The sequence below is a fragment of the Prionailurus bengalensis genome, chromosome D3 (assembly GCF_016509475.1).
Source record: "Prionailurus bengalensis isolate Pbe53 chromosome D3, Fcat_Pben_1.1_paternal_pri, whole genome shotgun sequence".
NCBI classification, from domain to species: Eukaryota; Metazoa; Chordata; class Mammalia; order Carnivora; family Felidae; genus Prionailurus; species Prionailurus bengalensis.
The window spans coordinates 24,607,755-24,623,145 of NC_057356.1; the positions used below are offsets into that span (position 1 = coordinate 24,607,755).

At 42.2% G+C, this 15,391-nt stretch overlaps 1 protein-coding gene across 2 annotated transcripts in view; it reads left to right on the plus strand.

The window, feature by feature from the left end:
• PITPNB (phosphatidylinositol transfer protein beta) overlaps positions 1 to 14,871 on the plus strand; it is a 64,079-nt gene extending 49,208 nt beyond the window's left edge. Inside the window, exons 9-12 of one of the 2 annotated variants that reach the window (XM_043558046.1) lie at positions 6,121 to 6,231; positions 8,109 to 8,231; positions 11,546 to 11,631; positions 12,834 to 14,871. In XM_043558046.1, the coding sequence (XP_043413981.1) occupies positions 6,121 to 6,231; positions 8,109 to 8,231; positions 11,546 to 11,593 (282 nt within the window). In that variant the 3' untranslated portion in view covers positions 11,594 to 11,631; positions 12,834 to 14,871. The remainder of the gene's footprint in view (positions 1 to 6,120; positions 6,232 to 8,108; positions 8,232 to 11,545; positions 11,632 to 12,833) is intronic. The other variant, XM_043558045.1, reaches the window with a different exon arrangement.
• The last annotated feature ends 520 nt before the right edge of the window (positions 14,872 to 15,391 follow it).

Here is a 15,391-nt window from a genome sequence, read left to right on the forward strand (position 1 = left end):
TTACAGATGAAATTTAAATTCTGTAAAGATGAGTCATAATTTAGGGTTCTTCTGTTAGCCTGTGGTTTTCATTTTATAGAACTCCTGACTGTTCTTGTCTTTTGGTAACCAGCCAGTCTTTACCTTTTATTTTCAATTGTTCTTTTAAATTTTCGTGCTTTCATCTATATAAAACTCATATTTATCAGCAAAGTAATTTTATTTACAACTAGATTTAGGAAAGAGTTAATCCTGTTTTTGCTTTAGGTTAGCAAATGTGAAGTTTGAGCTGAGTCGGAATTAATGTGTGAATGATCTGAATTTTGATTTTGGCTTTATTTGCCTTGGGCTTATTTTTCTACCTGATGAAGAGGAAAACGTTTGTATTGTTCAAGGCGAGAGAGGAAGCTTTGCTTTGCCCCAGTGAACATCCTGAGAACTGGACAGACAAGCTGGAACTCCTTTGGGTTCTGTGGATCCTAGAACAGTCCTCTGAATGTGGAATGCCAAATATTTGCCCCATTGAGATTTTTCACGTTTTGAAAGTCACACGTTTTTTCACAAGAATATTTCTGATGACTCTGAAGAGTATGTCATATTTTACTTTGCACGTGTACCTCATTTTTACTTTAGAAGTTTAAGATTAGGAAAAATGTAATATGGACTGGACTAAGGTTATCTATTTAAGATCTTAATTCAGCTTTTAGCTTGATTTTGTTTAGCTTTTATGTATTAAATCTCAAAACCAAAGGCAAGAAAACATTTAGATTATTTATAGTCAAAAGAAGAGTGAAGTTTTGAAATAGTACCCAGATAATTTAGGGCAAAGGAATTCATTGTCCTAAAATAGTCACCTTCGGGCAAAAACTCTTGTATTGTCGAAGCGTATTGGGTTTTTTTCTGATTACGAAAGATGTGTACTTCTTAAGTTTCAGAAATAAAGAATTGTACACAGAAGAAAGTAAAAATCCATTACATTCTCACGATTTAATTCTTGTTATCTGTTATATATCCTGATTTATGTACTGTATTTTGTTAATAATTGTTTATACCATGGATAGATACCTGTTTATGTTCATATTGTGCCTTTAAAAAATTTTTACATTATTAAGCATTCTTTGAAAAGATGGTTTTTACTGTCTATGTGTGTAGCAGCCCATTGTTTGGAAGGCTTGTAAAATACTTCACCATTAAGTCCAGGTTGTTGCTGTTATAAGTAAATATGTAGTGTTTTCTGATGAATTGGGATACATTTCTGGAAGTGGAATTACATGGTTAAAGGGTTATACATAGGATATGGACAACTTTAAGGCTTTTTAATGACAGAGGGTCACATTCCCTTCCGAGAAGATGGTGCCACAAGGATTGTTTCAGCTTTTACTTAACTGTGTCTAGGCAGTCTCCCTATTTTCTGTTTCATTACATGTGGAGACTTTTTCTAAATGTTTATTTATTTATTTTCATTGTGTATGGAGACCTTTTTTTTTTTTTTTTTTTTTTTAAATGTTTGCTTATTTATTTTGAGAGAGAGCAGAGGAGGGGCAGAGAGAGAATCCCATGCGGGCTCTGCACTGTTGGTGCAGAGCCTGACCTGGCGATAGATCTCACAAACTGTGAGGTCACGACCTGAGCCGAAATCAAGTGTCAGATGCTTAACTGACTGAGCCACCCAAGGCTCCCCTGGAGACTCGTTTGTTTGTTTAATCTCCACACCCAACACATGGGACTTGAACTCAGTACCCGGAGATCAAGAGTCACATGCTTTTCCGACTGAGTCAGCCAGATGCCCCTAGGTATAGACACTTTTTTTTTTTTTTTAAATTTTTTTTTTTCAACGTTTTTTATTTATTTTTGGGACAGAGAGAGACAGAGCATGAACGGGGGAGGGGCAGAGAGAGAGGGAGACACAGAATTGGAAACAGGCTGCAGGCTCCGAGCCATCAGCCCAGAGCCTGACGCGGGGCTCGAACTCCCGGACCGCGAGATCGTGACCTGGCTGAAGTCGGACACTTAGCCGACTGCGCCACCCAGGCGCCCCTAGGTATAGACACTTTTTAAGCCATTTCTTAACCACTAGTCTTAAGGTCATACATAGCTCAAATTAAGAGGCAAATCGCATAAGTCATTGTAAGAACTGAATGAGACCTTAAATATTGCATATATTTAAAAAAATTTTTTTTTGAGAGATGGAGGGGCAGAGAGAGAATCTTAAGCAGGCTCTATGCCCAGTGTGAGCCTGACGCAGGGCTCCATCTCACAACCGTGAGGTAATGACCTGAACCAAAATCAAGAGTTGGACACCTAACCAACTGAGCCACCCAAACGCCCCAGATTTCACATATATATAAATAATATATAATATATATTAAAAATAGGTAGCTTCCACGTTCTCCGTTTATTCCTGTGGGTGACATTATGTTTCTGTAAGTCCCCTCACCTCACACTGTGAGGTGCTGATAGTGTAAAGAATTACGCTAAGAAATAAAGGCAGCAGGCTCTTCATTGACTTGTTTTTTAACTTGTACATATTCTTTGAATTTTTTTTTTAATCACTTGTAAGTTGTATGGAAAAACAAAAAAAGCAGATGAGACTGGAATGTATATTTTAGGTCTGAGGAAGATAGTTTGGAGAACGGGTTCATTTTGTCCCGTGACTTAAACTAAATATTATAGATCACTGTTTGTAAATTACCACTATTCCTTTAATTGATTTGAGCAGACTGCCAGAGTCACTAGAAAGCGTGTGAGAAACAAACTTAGGTAATTGTTGGAGTCATGTGTGTATGCTCTGCTCTTGGAGCCCAAGTGTGGTATAAGCATATTTGTGTTAAATTCCGCTTACCCTTTAATTAGAACCATGCTTCCTCCTGCCGTTTTTATAAAATGGTAGAATTCTGAGGAGTCGGTGTTCTCCTGGAAACACCCAAGGTTTTCATTTAGCACACTAAGGTGTCCAGTGATTTGGAGTTTCCGAACGAAGCTATCAGCAGCCCGTAATTAATAGGCCCTTGGAATGTTCCGTCTGGAAGGTATCTTAGGGCTAATCAGTGGTGCATCAGAGGTTCTTAGCCGCAGAGGCGATTCAGCCCAAGTGCATAGGCAGGAGGATATTTTGCTAAGCCCATTATGGAATAAAATGCAAAATTATAGGAAGTCTTAAGCCACTGAGTGCCAAGGACATGTGCCGTCCCTGACCCTGGAGGAACTAAGTTCACTGACCCTTTTAGCGTTGCATCAGTGGAAGACGAAAAGTTGAGCCCAGTGTTTCCTTTTACTGGCAGAAGCAAGGCCCAGAGAGGTTAAGGATCCTACCACCTAGCATAGGAAGTTACTTTGCATAATGGGAACTGCAACCCACATCCCCTTACTCCGAGTCTAAGGCTACTGTTTAGCAGGTGTATTTCATAATTTTAAATACTATATTCTTCATGTTTTCTTCAAATTGTGTTTCATCATGAAGGCTTTCAGTGATGCTCGTTGAATGAGAGAGTACCTCAATACTGGCTCATTGCTTACTGAAAAAAAAACGATCTGTGAAAGACCAGCCGTGTGATAGTCTCAGTGAGGCTGGGCACTCAGAAGCTAGTTATGTCTTGTGGAAGGCTGCTGGGCTAGTTCCACACACAGGAGCCCAGCTGAAGTGCGTGGGGTCTGCAGGCTAGGGAGGGGGAACTGCAAATATGTTTCAGGCCGGGGCCACAGCGACAGAAGGGTGTCCCTTCTGGCAGAGATCCTTAGCACCAAGGATAGTGGTTTTGTCGTTATTTGTGCACACGTAATTACTCTCCTCTCTCCCGGCCGCTTTTGTGTCCTCTTACAACACCTAGCACAGATGGGGTTGTAAGTGGCACCCTCTTAATACTTGCCGAATTAAACCTGTTCATAAAGTGTATGGGATCGGATACGTGTGGGTGTGTACATACGCATCCCTGCTGAATTATGATGTTAGTGCTCTGTTTTATGGGAGGGAAGTCATGGGGAAGTAGAGCTCAGCCAGCCAAGTTCTTCTGTTGACATAGAATTCACCCACACCAGGACAGTTTGCTGTGTATCGTGTTTTTATTTAAACGCTTGTGGTGGTACCTCACCGATTTAACCCCTGTACCAGCTCATTAATGAGATGAAATGTTACAACCGAAGAGATTTTCTGAGAGAAGTTGATCAATCACGCAGGACTCTGTAGAACTTTGGAGTCATATTAACAATACCAAGATAGAATTTTTCCATCTATCCTGTCTTTAGAATGCATTTGAGACTGAAACGTTAACTGAGGATCTGGGGGGAAATGTGGTCTGGTGCTGTGATTGCTTAAATGAAGAATCATTTTGAGGTTTTTGAATATGACCTAGGAATTCGTCATTTTTCGAATTTGTGTACATGATGGCTGCATGGAACGAATACTGGCTACACACAGTGGACGTACTGAAAGTGGGATGTACGAATGGGTTGCAGCTGACAAGAAGGGACCGTGGCACACAGTGTGACCGATGCTGGCGTCGTGATGTCCTGAATGTGGCGTGAAGCTGAGAGCAGTGGTGAATGAGGGGGAGGAACCCCTAAAAGACTGCTTCATCTCTTCACCTGGCCATCCCGTTTTTATAAAAAGGGCCCCCGCTGTGTTCCGCATGACCTTGTACTCTTTGGAGAAACATTATCTAAAGTTGTTTTGCAAATTGAAACCGGTAATCCCTGCTCTATGAAAGAATAAGAGAGTGAAGTAATATGTGGTAAGCCCTTGAGTTCCCCCAGCTAAGCACGGGGCTCGCACCACCTGATTGAGTCCCCACAGGGGTCCTGAGACGTAGCGTTTGTCTTGCAGGTGCACCAGCCCTGGCCCGAGAGTTTACAGAATGGCCCTTTCCCCTGTCCGTGCCTGCAGTCTGTGATTCTTTGATACCTGCCTGCTTTCCATACAGACTGGGAGCCCCAGAGCCGGGACCGTGTCTGCTTTTGCTCGCTACCGTGAGCCCGTCCCAGGCGCTCTTCTGGGTCGGCCCAGGACTGTCTCGGGCTCCTGCACGCACACCTTGGGAGACCCACGTGAGCTCCTGGCTCACCCACTACTTAACCCTTCCCCCCGAATAAACACGCGAGCATCCTGAACTTGCTAAGGCAGAAGCCTGTGCTAAGTTTCACAGAAACGGGCAGTAGTAACCATAGATTGCAATCCCCTGCCTTATTTTTACAATGAAAATTTCAAAATTAGCCGAAAAACCGAAAGCGTCTAACAGTGAGCACCTCTACCTAGGTTCGGCCGTTGTTGATGCTTCACCATCTTTGTGTTCCCTCTCTTCCCCTCCTTCCCTCTCCCCCTCTCTCGACACAAGTACATATTTAAAAGTTTTTTGGCTCAACCTAGGGTGACATAATCTAAGGTTCCAAATTCTAATTGCTTTTTAACGTTGTTTTCTGAAAGTAAATTATAGACATTATATACTTCTTTAGTCTCTTTCCATCCAGATAGCCCCTCATTTCTTTCCCTTGCTCCTTTAAAAAAAAAAAAATACCCCCCCCACCACCTTTTTACCCTAACAACTCTTGATTTGATTCCCTGACTGTGCCATTTCAACTATGAGGTGTGACCGTTTGTACAAATTCAAGCCGGGATGTCAAACACTTTGTAATTGTAGACCGTTTTTCCTGCTTGCCGCGTCCCTTTTCAGATCCCCCTTGTAGTGAGAATACCTCAGTTAATAAACAGTGCCACTCCACATGCCAGCGTTAGAAAGACACAGAAGACGGCTAAACTTCCTGATCGTTCTTTATTGTGCCTCACCACATCCATGGGGACGGTGCAGTAATGGCGTTAGGTGAACCCTTATGTATTAAAGCTCACTACTGATACGACGTGGATAGAATTTGGTATTTAATAGAAAATCTGAACAGTGTAATTTGAGGCAGAACAGTGCACCTATTAAACTGTAGAGCCAAGAAGTAACTTCATCTGTGGAAGGAGGGTTTGCAGCAGGGGAATACTGCTGCTGTTGCTAAAATGATTTCGAATTTCCAAATACCTAAACTAAACCCATGTGAGATTGTACTTTTCTTCACCTGTGTCTGTGATGTCACTCCACAACGGTCACTTTTCATCAAAACAAATATTGAAGTCACGATTTCTCCTTTTCAATTTTCGTCATCTAGAAGGAGCTGGCAAACAACTCTGACTGCCCTCAGATGTGTGCCTATAAGCTGGTGACCATCAAATTCAAGTGGTGGGGACTGCAAAGCAAAGTAGAAAACTTCATTCAGAAGGTAACGTCTGTTCAAAATGCGGAGACTTAAATTTAGGTAGCTATTAGTGGGATATTTTCTGTTACCATGTCTTTTTCTCGCTTATTAGGTAACAGTTATTGTCTCTGTATAATTCCTTTCTACCCTTTTCTGCCTAGAAACAGCAGACAGATACCAGCAGGTTTTAAGGAGCTTTCTTTGGGGAGGAGCGTAGCCGTGTTTTGTTCAACATGCTTTCCCGATGGTTTGCCCAGCTGTTTTCACAGAGAGCCCTCTCCGTGTACAGCATGTCCCCAAGGGTTCCTGGGGTCTTGGCACTGGCTGGAGGGAGAGGCCAGGCCTTGCCTGCTGAGGGGCTCCTCTGTCCGACCTCGGTTGGCTCCCCGCTCACATCCTCCACAACCTCTCTCTCTCTCTCTCTCTCTCTCTCGACACACACTTTCTTACGTACTTGGCACTTTCTCGTGGGAGGTCTTCTTAGAGGTCCTTACTGAGAATAGTTACACTCTGAACCTAGGGTGACAGAATCTGAGGACCCGAATCCTAATTACCTCTTTCGTATGTTGTCTTTATTAAAGTGAAAGTAACATGGACACTTTGATCTAGAAGGAGGAGAAAATTGCAGCTGTATAAAGAAACACACATGTTGTAAACACATAAGAAATATGGAAAGTTTCTTTGGTGTTTACTTTTCCTGTAGTGTGACTATTTCTTCTATTATCATTATAAAGAAACCCTGTTATACCTTTGAATCCACAAATGGTTGTATCTGTCCTACCATAATTTTTCTACTTTTTAGCTGTAACCACTCTGACATTTTTTTTTAAAAAAGGTTCCTAATGTGCTGGACACTGTGATTACTGTTGGGCCTGCTTGCAGCTGGCCCATGGTAGGCACTCTGTAAATACTGGCTTCCTTCCTTCCTCTTGGATCATAGTAATAGATTAACAATCTAGTTCGTCACACATGTAATTGATGAAGTCCCTTCTGTTCATGGAAAGAAATTTTAAAGTTGAAGATTGTCCAAAAGTATTAAAGTACTGTTTTTGTTCAGTGAGCTTTTCTCTCTTCTTGGGAAATTTTAGTAACATTTAAATAACGTAGCAATTAAAACCACTCATTAAATGTATGGTTTTTTTATAGAGAGTGAGAGTAACGTTAGAGTAGAAAAATTGACGGAGAGTATGTAATAATCCTTAATTTAAATAAACGTCTTATTCCAAAGAACCCAAGATTCTTTTGTTTCCGTACCCATTATATTCAGCCTCACAATATTCTTTGAATCGCAGAGAAGTTAAGAATGACCATGTATTGGGGCGCCTGGGTGGCGCAGTCGGTTGAGCGTCCGACTTCAGCCAGGTCACGATCTCACGGTCTGTGAGTTCGAGCCCCGCGTCAGGCTCTGGGCTGATGGCTCGGAGCCTGGAGCCTGTTTCTGATTCTGTGTCTCCCTCTCTCTCTGCCCCTCCCCCGTTCATGATCTGTCTCTCTCTGTCCCAAAAATAAATAAACGTTGAAAAAAAAAAAGAATATTAAAAAAAAAAAAAAAAGAATGACCATGTATTGTTTTATAGCGGAAGAAATCGAGTTGACCCTTGGTCACCAGATTTAGAAAAAGGTACAAATAGACCACGTCTAGCGGGAGTTTATGTTGGATCACAACGTGCACATCACATTTTTTTCAGTTCCTGACATGTTGTACTGCCTTTGCAGGGAGAGATTTCACATTTCACAGGGAGATTTTTCTTTTTCTTTTGTTTTACAAAATGATACAAAAGACACAGTGGTCTTTTCCAAGTATATGTAGATTGCATGGGTTAATTGGGATGTAAAAGTTAATATGTTACTAATCTTCTATTTTTGCCATCTTATACTACTTTTCTTCTTTGTTTTAAAAGCAAGAAAAAAGGATATTTACGAACTTTCATCGCCAACTTTTTTGTTGGATTGACAAGTGGATTGATCTGACAATGGAAGACATTAGGAGAATGGAGGATGAAACTCAGAAAGAACTAGAAACAGTAAGACTTCCCACTCTGTGGAAACTCTCATTTCCCCTTTCTAACTATGTATGTGCTTATTAGTAAGTGTAGACTTAGAATTAAGAAGAGTGTCATTACAGGCCATTTTTCAATATATACCTCCATCAGAATTGGGTTTCTTAGACACTAACATCCTTTTGCATGTTCTGATTTCTCTTTATTTGAGCATCTTCCATGAAAGTAGACTAGAGCTTTATGGACTTGGAGTTTGTACCTGTAAAATGCCCAGTGGTTTCATACTTTGTCATGCATCAGCTCTCTGTGATGGGACCTGGTTCATAGTCCTTTTAGACACTCACTTTATCAGACCAAGTTGCCTTTGGCTCATTTTGTTATCACTGTCAGTTAGATAAGGCTAGCCATATTGTCACACATTCCAGAGATTCCCTCCCACAGCTAGCACTTAATCCTTAGCTCTTTAGCAAGCTTTAGGCAGAAATTCGGGTGATGCTTGGGCTGGAGGTCAGCCAGCCCTGTTTGGCAGTTAAAGCCTGCCCCAGCTCCTGCCCAGCCCCGGCGGGCAGGGCAGACCCTGCAGCGCGTGAGCGCCCCCTTTCTGCCAGGGATGGGTTCTTCCCACTTCCTCTTAGAAGTGTCTGGTTCTGCTTTTGCTCTGGGCCACGCTGCTTTTCAGTTGAAAGTAAGGCCCTCTTGGGGGACGTGAGCCCAAGGAATGTCCGGGATGGGCTGGTGGTTTCTATGCAGTCGTCCAGAGTCCCGCCAGCGGTCCTAGTTTTGGAAGCCCTGAAGGCGGGAGCGTTTGACAGACGCTTGTGTGTGAGGCAGGACCTCCACTTAATCACAGGAGAGTGGCAGCAAATCAGGTTCTTTGGCACAGAAGGAAATCTATTTGGCACACAGCATCATAAAGAATCTGTGTTTAAAATTGCTTACTTTTGGTGATTACGGCAGATCTGCTTCTAATTAGCTTTATACAAACCTTCTGAGAGGACTAGGACATATTTTCTTTATAAGGCAATAAAATGTTTTAACCTTATCTTATACAGAAAGTAAACTTTCAGCAGTCTCCAGTTTATGAATGGATTTTGTTCCAAAAGTTTTTAAGTTGATTTTTTGGAATTTGGAACCTGTTTTGCCATGGAGACAACCTTGTAAATTGGAGTTCGGTTTCTAGGCCAGACAATAGAAACCTCTTTTGCCTCCGTTTCTCACACTGAGAGTATGACTTTCAGTTCTGGGTCTTGGAAGTAGGGTGGTAGAATGGCAAGTGTGGAGGACTCTCCCTCACCCCCTTATTTTTAGGCTGGTCCCTAAATATTTAAACAGCCAAGAGTAAACCATGGTTTACTTGCCCCCCCTTTTTTTCCCCATGCCCTTCTCCCACTTCTGTCTTCCCGTTTTCAAGAGTCCAATGCCCTTCTCTAAGAAGCACTCCTACCAGCACCCAGTTTTGGTCCCTCCTCCCCTGCCCTGGTTGGCTCTGCTCCCTCCATGTGCTCCGGAGACACCAGCCAGCCCTGTCTCCAGCCCCTCTGGGCAGCTAGACTCAGCTGAACGTTAAAAAAGAAAGCAGCATGATTACATTCATTCTCACTAAGCTCATGGCACAGCCTTGGTGTCTTCAAAAAGGATTTACCAGCGCTCAGATAAAACCTGTTTTTCTTAATTTGAGCCCTTAAGACGGAGGTTCGCTTTTGGTTTTCATTTTTATGTTGCAAGGACTGTCCAGAACATGAGGAGAAGAGGTCATGGTTGAAGGGTGAGGGATGAAGCCCTCTGTGGTCTGAACTCTGAACCCCAAGACAGAACTTGGCAGGGACCTCTTCCCTTCTTTGCCAAGTTCAGTGTCAGGACAGCAGAAATCAGAGCAGTCCCAGTGTACTCACAGTGAGTGCCCTGACCAGGAGGTAGAGGTGCCCGCTCCCACCTCTTGCCATGGGCCTTGCAGGCTCAGCTTCTTGCTTCTCCAAGCGGGTCCATAAGGTAGATGCGTAGTTACACAGAAGCCCCATTTATCCAAAGATACCATTGTCGTGCCTGTACGGCTCAGACTGACGGATTCCCACATGACGTCGGTAGAAGTCTCTTGCTGGTTCAGGGCTTGGGGGGACGTGGCAGTTTCTTTGTTAAATATTGCAAAAACGTTTTAAGGCAATTTCAGCATTATATGCTGATCATCGTCACGTAAAATCCCATTTAAGTTATTTTGCTGTGGGTCATCGGGGAATGCTTTATTCCGCATCACGTTGCTGTTGCTTTGAGCCCTACGGTTGGTTTGTGAACGTCTTCAGGCTCTGGGCGGCATCGTGCCTGCAGGCCAAAGCGCCTACCCAGAAAGCACCTGCCTCACGGTGGGGCTTGAGGTTGCCGAGTCCTCATCACCACAGAGGGATTTCCCCTTTTCTTGACGTCCTGTTTCCCTGACACCTGACGATGGAGTTTGATACATTATAATTCTCTTCTTAATTCACAAATATTTTAAGACCTGGATTTCTTTCAAATGGGTTTTGGCCCGGGAGAAAAGGAACTGCATCTTGAGAGCTTAGGCATGACAGGAATGCCCCTGCCTGGAATCCTGAAGAGAAGTGCGGGGTTAGGCTTAGCTGCTGAAGAAGTGCTGGGGGTGAACTTTGTGCTTGTATTTCACAACTGACACTTCTGGGGGTCGGGGAGAAGTGTTGACTTACTTGCAGAAGTATGTTTATTATATCTGTTCCTTTTCTGTCTGCTCTTTTCTGATTCTCTCATTGAGTTTTTTAAAAATTGTCCGTAGGCTACTGTAATGAATGCCTGTCCTTTCTGATGTGTCCTTATGTCCTTCTTTGTTTCTCATACATTGTGCCTATGCTCACTTGTTCTTCCTCTTGTCCTCCGTCTTATAAATAAACTTCCCATAAAGAACTCCTGTCAGGGACTCTGATCTCAGAAGCAGCAGAGGTGGCCACCCCTCATGGCTTCCTGTCTGGTCTAGGGACTATGAACATATGACTCAGACCGTCGGGGCATTTTCTCACATTGTATTGGTGAACAGTTCATTTACCCTTGGCCGTCTTTGATAATTCCACATCATCAGTCTGCAGGCTTCCGTTTCCTAGATTCAAGAATAGATACACATTTTTTGTGTGTGTGCTGTTACAAGAAAAGCCTTTTGCAGGATTTTCCTTAGATCAGTGTTACTGGAGGGGCCTCAGAACTTCATTCTCAATGTGGATGTGGTTATAAATAGGCAGTGGTCATTCACAATCTTTCCTAGATCTTTTTTTCTCCCCCTGCTTACTAACCCAATTTAGAGTCTGTGATTTTGGCAGCTCATGATTTTATTTTACGTTTAGATGCGTAAGAAGGGTACCGTCCGAGGCACGTCGGCTGCTGATGTCTAGATGAGTCCCCTGTAGGGTCAGAGACAATATCAAACTGTGTAAGTGAAGACCCGGGTAAAAAGAATGTTTAAAAACCAATACCTTTTTGGTAATGGGTAGTTAACTTGCTGAGCAGAGACTAAGTGTTCAATGTGGTTTAATTTTTAGAATTGAAAGAGATACATATGTTGGAGATTGACATGGAACACTTGAGTTATTCTTCTGTAAGAGTTTTATCTGTGGGAGCAGGTTGAATGTAGTCATCTCCAGTTCTTAGTGTTAGGGTCAGACACACACCAGCTGCCCGGCATACCGTAGTGTTATCCTAGAAGCCAGCTGATTTTTCATTGATGGCCACTTAATTGACCTATTTCTCAATAGGATCATATGTGGTTAGTAAGGAAATATGTAAAAACATCTTAAACCAGAGCTCCTTCGTCCCATACCATAAAGGCCAACCTCGGTGATTCCTTGTAGCTGAAATTTTTTCTGAACATCTGGATGTCTTCCATCATGTTGAATCTTTAGTTAACCTTTATAGTTAGCTTTAATATGTATAAATACACTTTGGTTTTCACTGTAATATAAAATATTTCTACGGCCTTATTTCCCTAACACAAATCTATACATAACCCAGAGAAGAGATTTTCCTCAAGGGGGAGAAAAGAGCCTCAAAATCTCCCCCACGTACTGAAACTAGTGTGAGTAAACACAAATCATCAGTTGTTACTATTGAACTATAATATTTATTGAGGAAAAGAACAAGATTAAAACACTCTCCTCACTCACTGTGGCTCTTTGCTGCCCCCTCACATGGGCTCCCTGCTCTCGAATTATCGAGTTATTGAACACGGGAGAAATGAAGTATTCAGTCATGAACAGAAGTAGTCGTACAAATAAGAATGAATGAACTCTGCCAGGATTCCTCCAGAGCCCTTTGTTTAAATTCAGTGTTCATTAAAAAAAAAAAAAAAAATTAAGTTATGGTTAGTTTTGTTAAGTTCTAAGTTCTGTGACTTATTTCCACTTGCAATTTATTTTCCCTCTGATGAAACAAGATGTTATACCATTAGTAAGACCAAAATCTTCAAGAGATTAAAGTTTTAAAATGTAGTATATGGGATACATTTTCTGCCAGAAGTTTTGCCGTGTTGAGGATCCCCCCCACCCCCTGCCCCAGAGAATGTGTGACAAGATGATAACATTTTTTTGTGTGTCTCTGTATTTTAACACATGGCACTGTCTTTCGCTTTTCTTACAGTTACGTAATCAAGGTCAAGTGAGGGGAACAAGTGCAGCCAGTGATGAGTGAAGAAGAATCTGACCAGTATCTTGCAGTGTTGACGTTTCCCAGACGTGTGCTTGTGATTATGTACTCACGTGCACAGATTCCCAACCACGTGTGTATATATGTTTGTGTGTGTATGTCTGTAGCTGTATATAAGATGCATGTAGAGCTACAGATCAAAACACACACACGTGTATATATGTACATACAAACATACTGAAGGGATTAGTACAATTTCTCCAAAGTACTGTACCTATCTTCAGCAAGAATGCAAAAGAAAATATTTTCAATATATATACCTGGAACAGATTTTAATAATTATCAGAGTAATACCATTAATGGACAAATTGACTGCAATGTAATACTAGCTGGTATGTTTCATAAATGTCGAATTGTGGACCAATATATATGTGTGTGTGTGTGTGTGTGTGTGTGTGTGTGTGTGTGTGTACACACACACAACATAGCCTTTTATTACTTTTCTGTTCTTTTAAATCCGTCTCTTATAAAATTTTATTTTAGTCTCATAAGCAACAGACTCCCACAGAAAAATTTATTCAACATCTTTTGGTATTCCAATGAATCTGGAATGTAAACTCTGAATGTATTTATACCGATTTATTTCTGGATGGTTATTATCTTAAATTCAAATTGGACAATGTCTATTAGTAAGGAGTGTAGTTACCTGCCAATTTTTAACTTGTTTGCCCTGAGGGAAAAATCGTTTTAAAAAAACAAAGTTCCGGTTTTTATTGGATTTTTGTATTTTAAATTTCAAGTATTTTTCTACATCAAACCTAGCAAAAATGGAGATGACGGCTTGTGATTTATAATAAACACTATACAATTTTCAGGCTCCTGTTAGGCAAGCAAAGAAATTGATGAAGAAATTAATAGCATTGTAGGCTGCAGGAAAACTTGGAAGTAGAGCATTTCTGCAGAGTCTTGTTTCTGGAATGACTGTTTTCTGAAATTAGAGCTTGGAAACTATGCAAATGATCTCGATTCCTCACAGCTTACGAGGTAGAACACAGATAGTGATGACGGTTTGCTCTTTTCATATTGAAATACACCCTAAGAGAGAAGGTGCCTTTGAGACAGCAGGGAGGGAGGGAGGAATTGGGGGGGCAGCACTGGCCTGTCCGCACACCTTCCTAGGCCGAGGTGCAGAGGGCCTAGCCCTCACTAGAGGTGCTGTCTAGTAGGGCGCCACTGGAAACCCGTCACTAGTAAGCGTCATGAACATGCTGGTTAGCAGCCTCGGCCACCTTGTCTTCTTCCTTCTTCCTTCTTTAAAAAAGGAAACGAAGCTAGGTAAGATTTTTATCAGCTTTCTCTGTCCAAACCCGTTTTCTCCTGTCAGTCCTGGAAGCTTGACTAGAATGATATTGTTGAAGCCTTCCGGTCACAAACCGTCTTCTTTAACCTCTCGTCCCTCCTACAGCACACCGGCCCCTGTGGTCATATCAGTTTGTAATCTGATTTGCTGACAGTCCTGCCCGCTCCGCTTCTCATTTGCCCACAAGCCCTGTGTCCCCACCGAGGCGGTGGCAGTGACTCGGACCGGGGTGTTTAGGATCACTGCCGCACCCACGATGCCCTGTTAGCCTTGGCTACGGACCCCACGTTGCATATGTCCTCCGTGTACTCAGGATCAAGACTGATGTTTACTCTCTGGGCACTGTTGTAAGATAGGTGTTGTCAAAGCATAATCATTTTTGTCTGCAAAGTGTTTGGTGCAAGGAAGATTATTGCTAATTTTGTGAAATAAAGAGTCTCGCCCTCTCCTTTTAACGGACTTAACTCTCTGTAGCATCACCGGGAGCTGGGGCGCACATGAAAATGAGAGCCCAGCGCATGGATTCTAATGTTTTTCTAACAACTGTGGAGATTTGAGGGAATGCGTGGTGAATGTAAAATATCTAGTTTACTTGGCAGTCTCTTGTGTAAATTACAGTAAAACAAAGTAAATGAAATTTAAACAAAAAATAAATTTGATCACAAAATGCCACTTGTGTGCTTGAGTGGTTGTTTCCCTGATGCCCCGTCTGGTTCAGACCACCGTGGACCACTTCTCTGCCGTTTTCTCAACAATTCTCTAATTTGCGGCACTACCACTCTGGGAAAAATAAAGAAAAGATGTGGGTTTTTTTTTTAATTTTTCACTGCAAACTCGTTCTTGAAATGTGCCTGTGCCACATTGAACTGTTAGGTTTGGTTTCTTAATTTTCTGCCTTTAAAAGCTAAGCAGTAAACTGAAGAAGGGTTATTATTGGTCTCCGAGGTTCTTTAAAAATTACATTTCAAGGGGATAAATACGGAGAACGCGTAGTATTTCCAAAAGCACTCAGTAAAGATTTTGTCATCAGTCTGATGGTTTCAAGATGGCGGCTTTTTGGTTCGGGGCAGTGCTTCACAAACTCTCTTAGGACTTCGCCATTTCCACTCTCCTGTTTCTGGACGCCTCGCAGCTATTTTCCCGTGGTCTCGCCTTACACTCTAGAGCCGCTCAGCGTCAGCAGAGGTGGCCG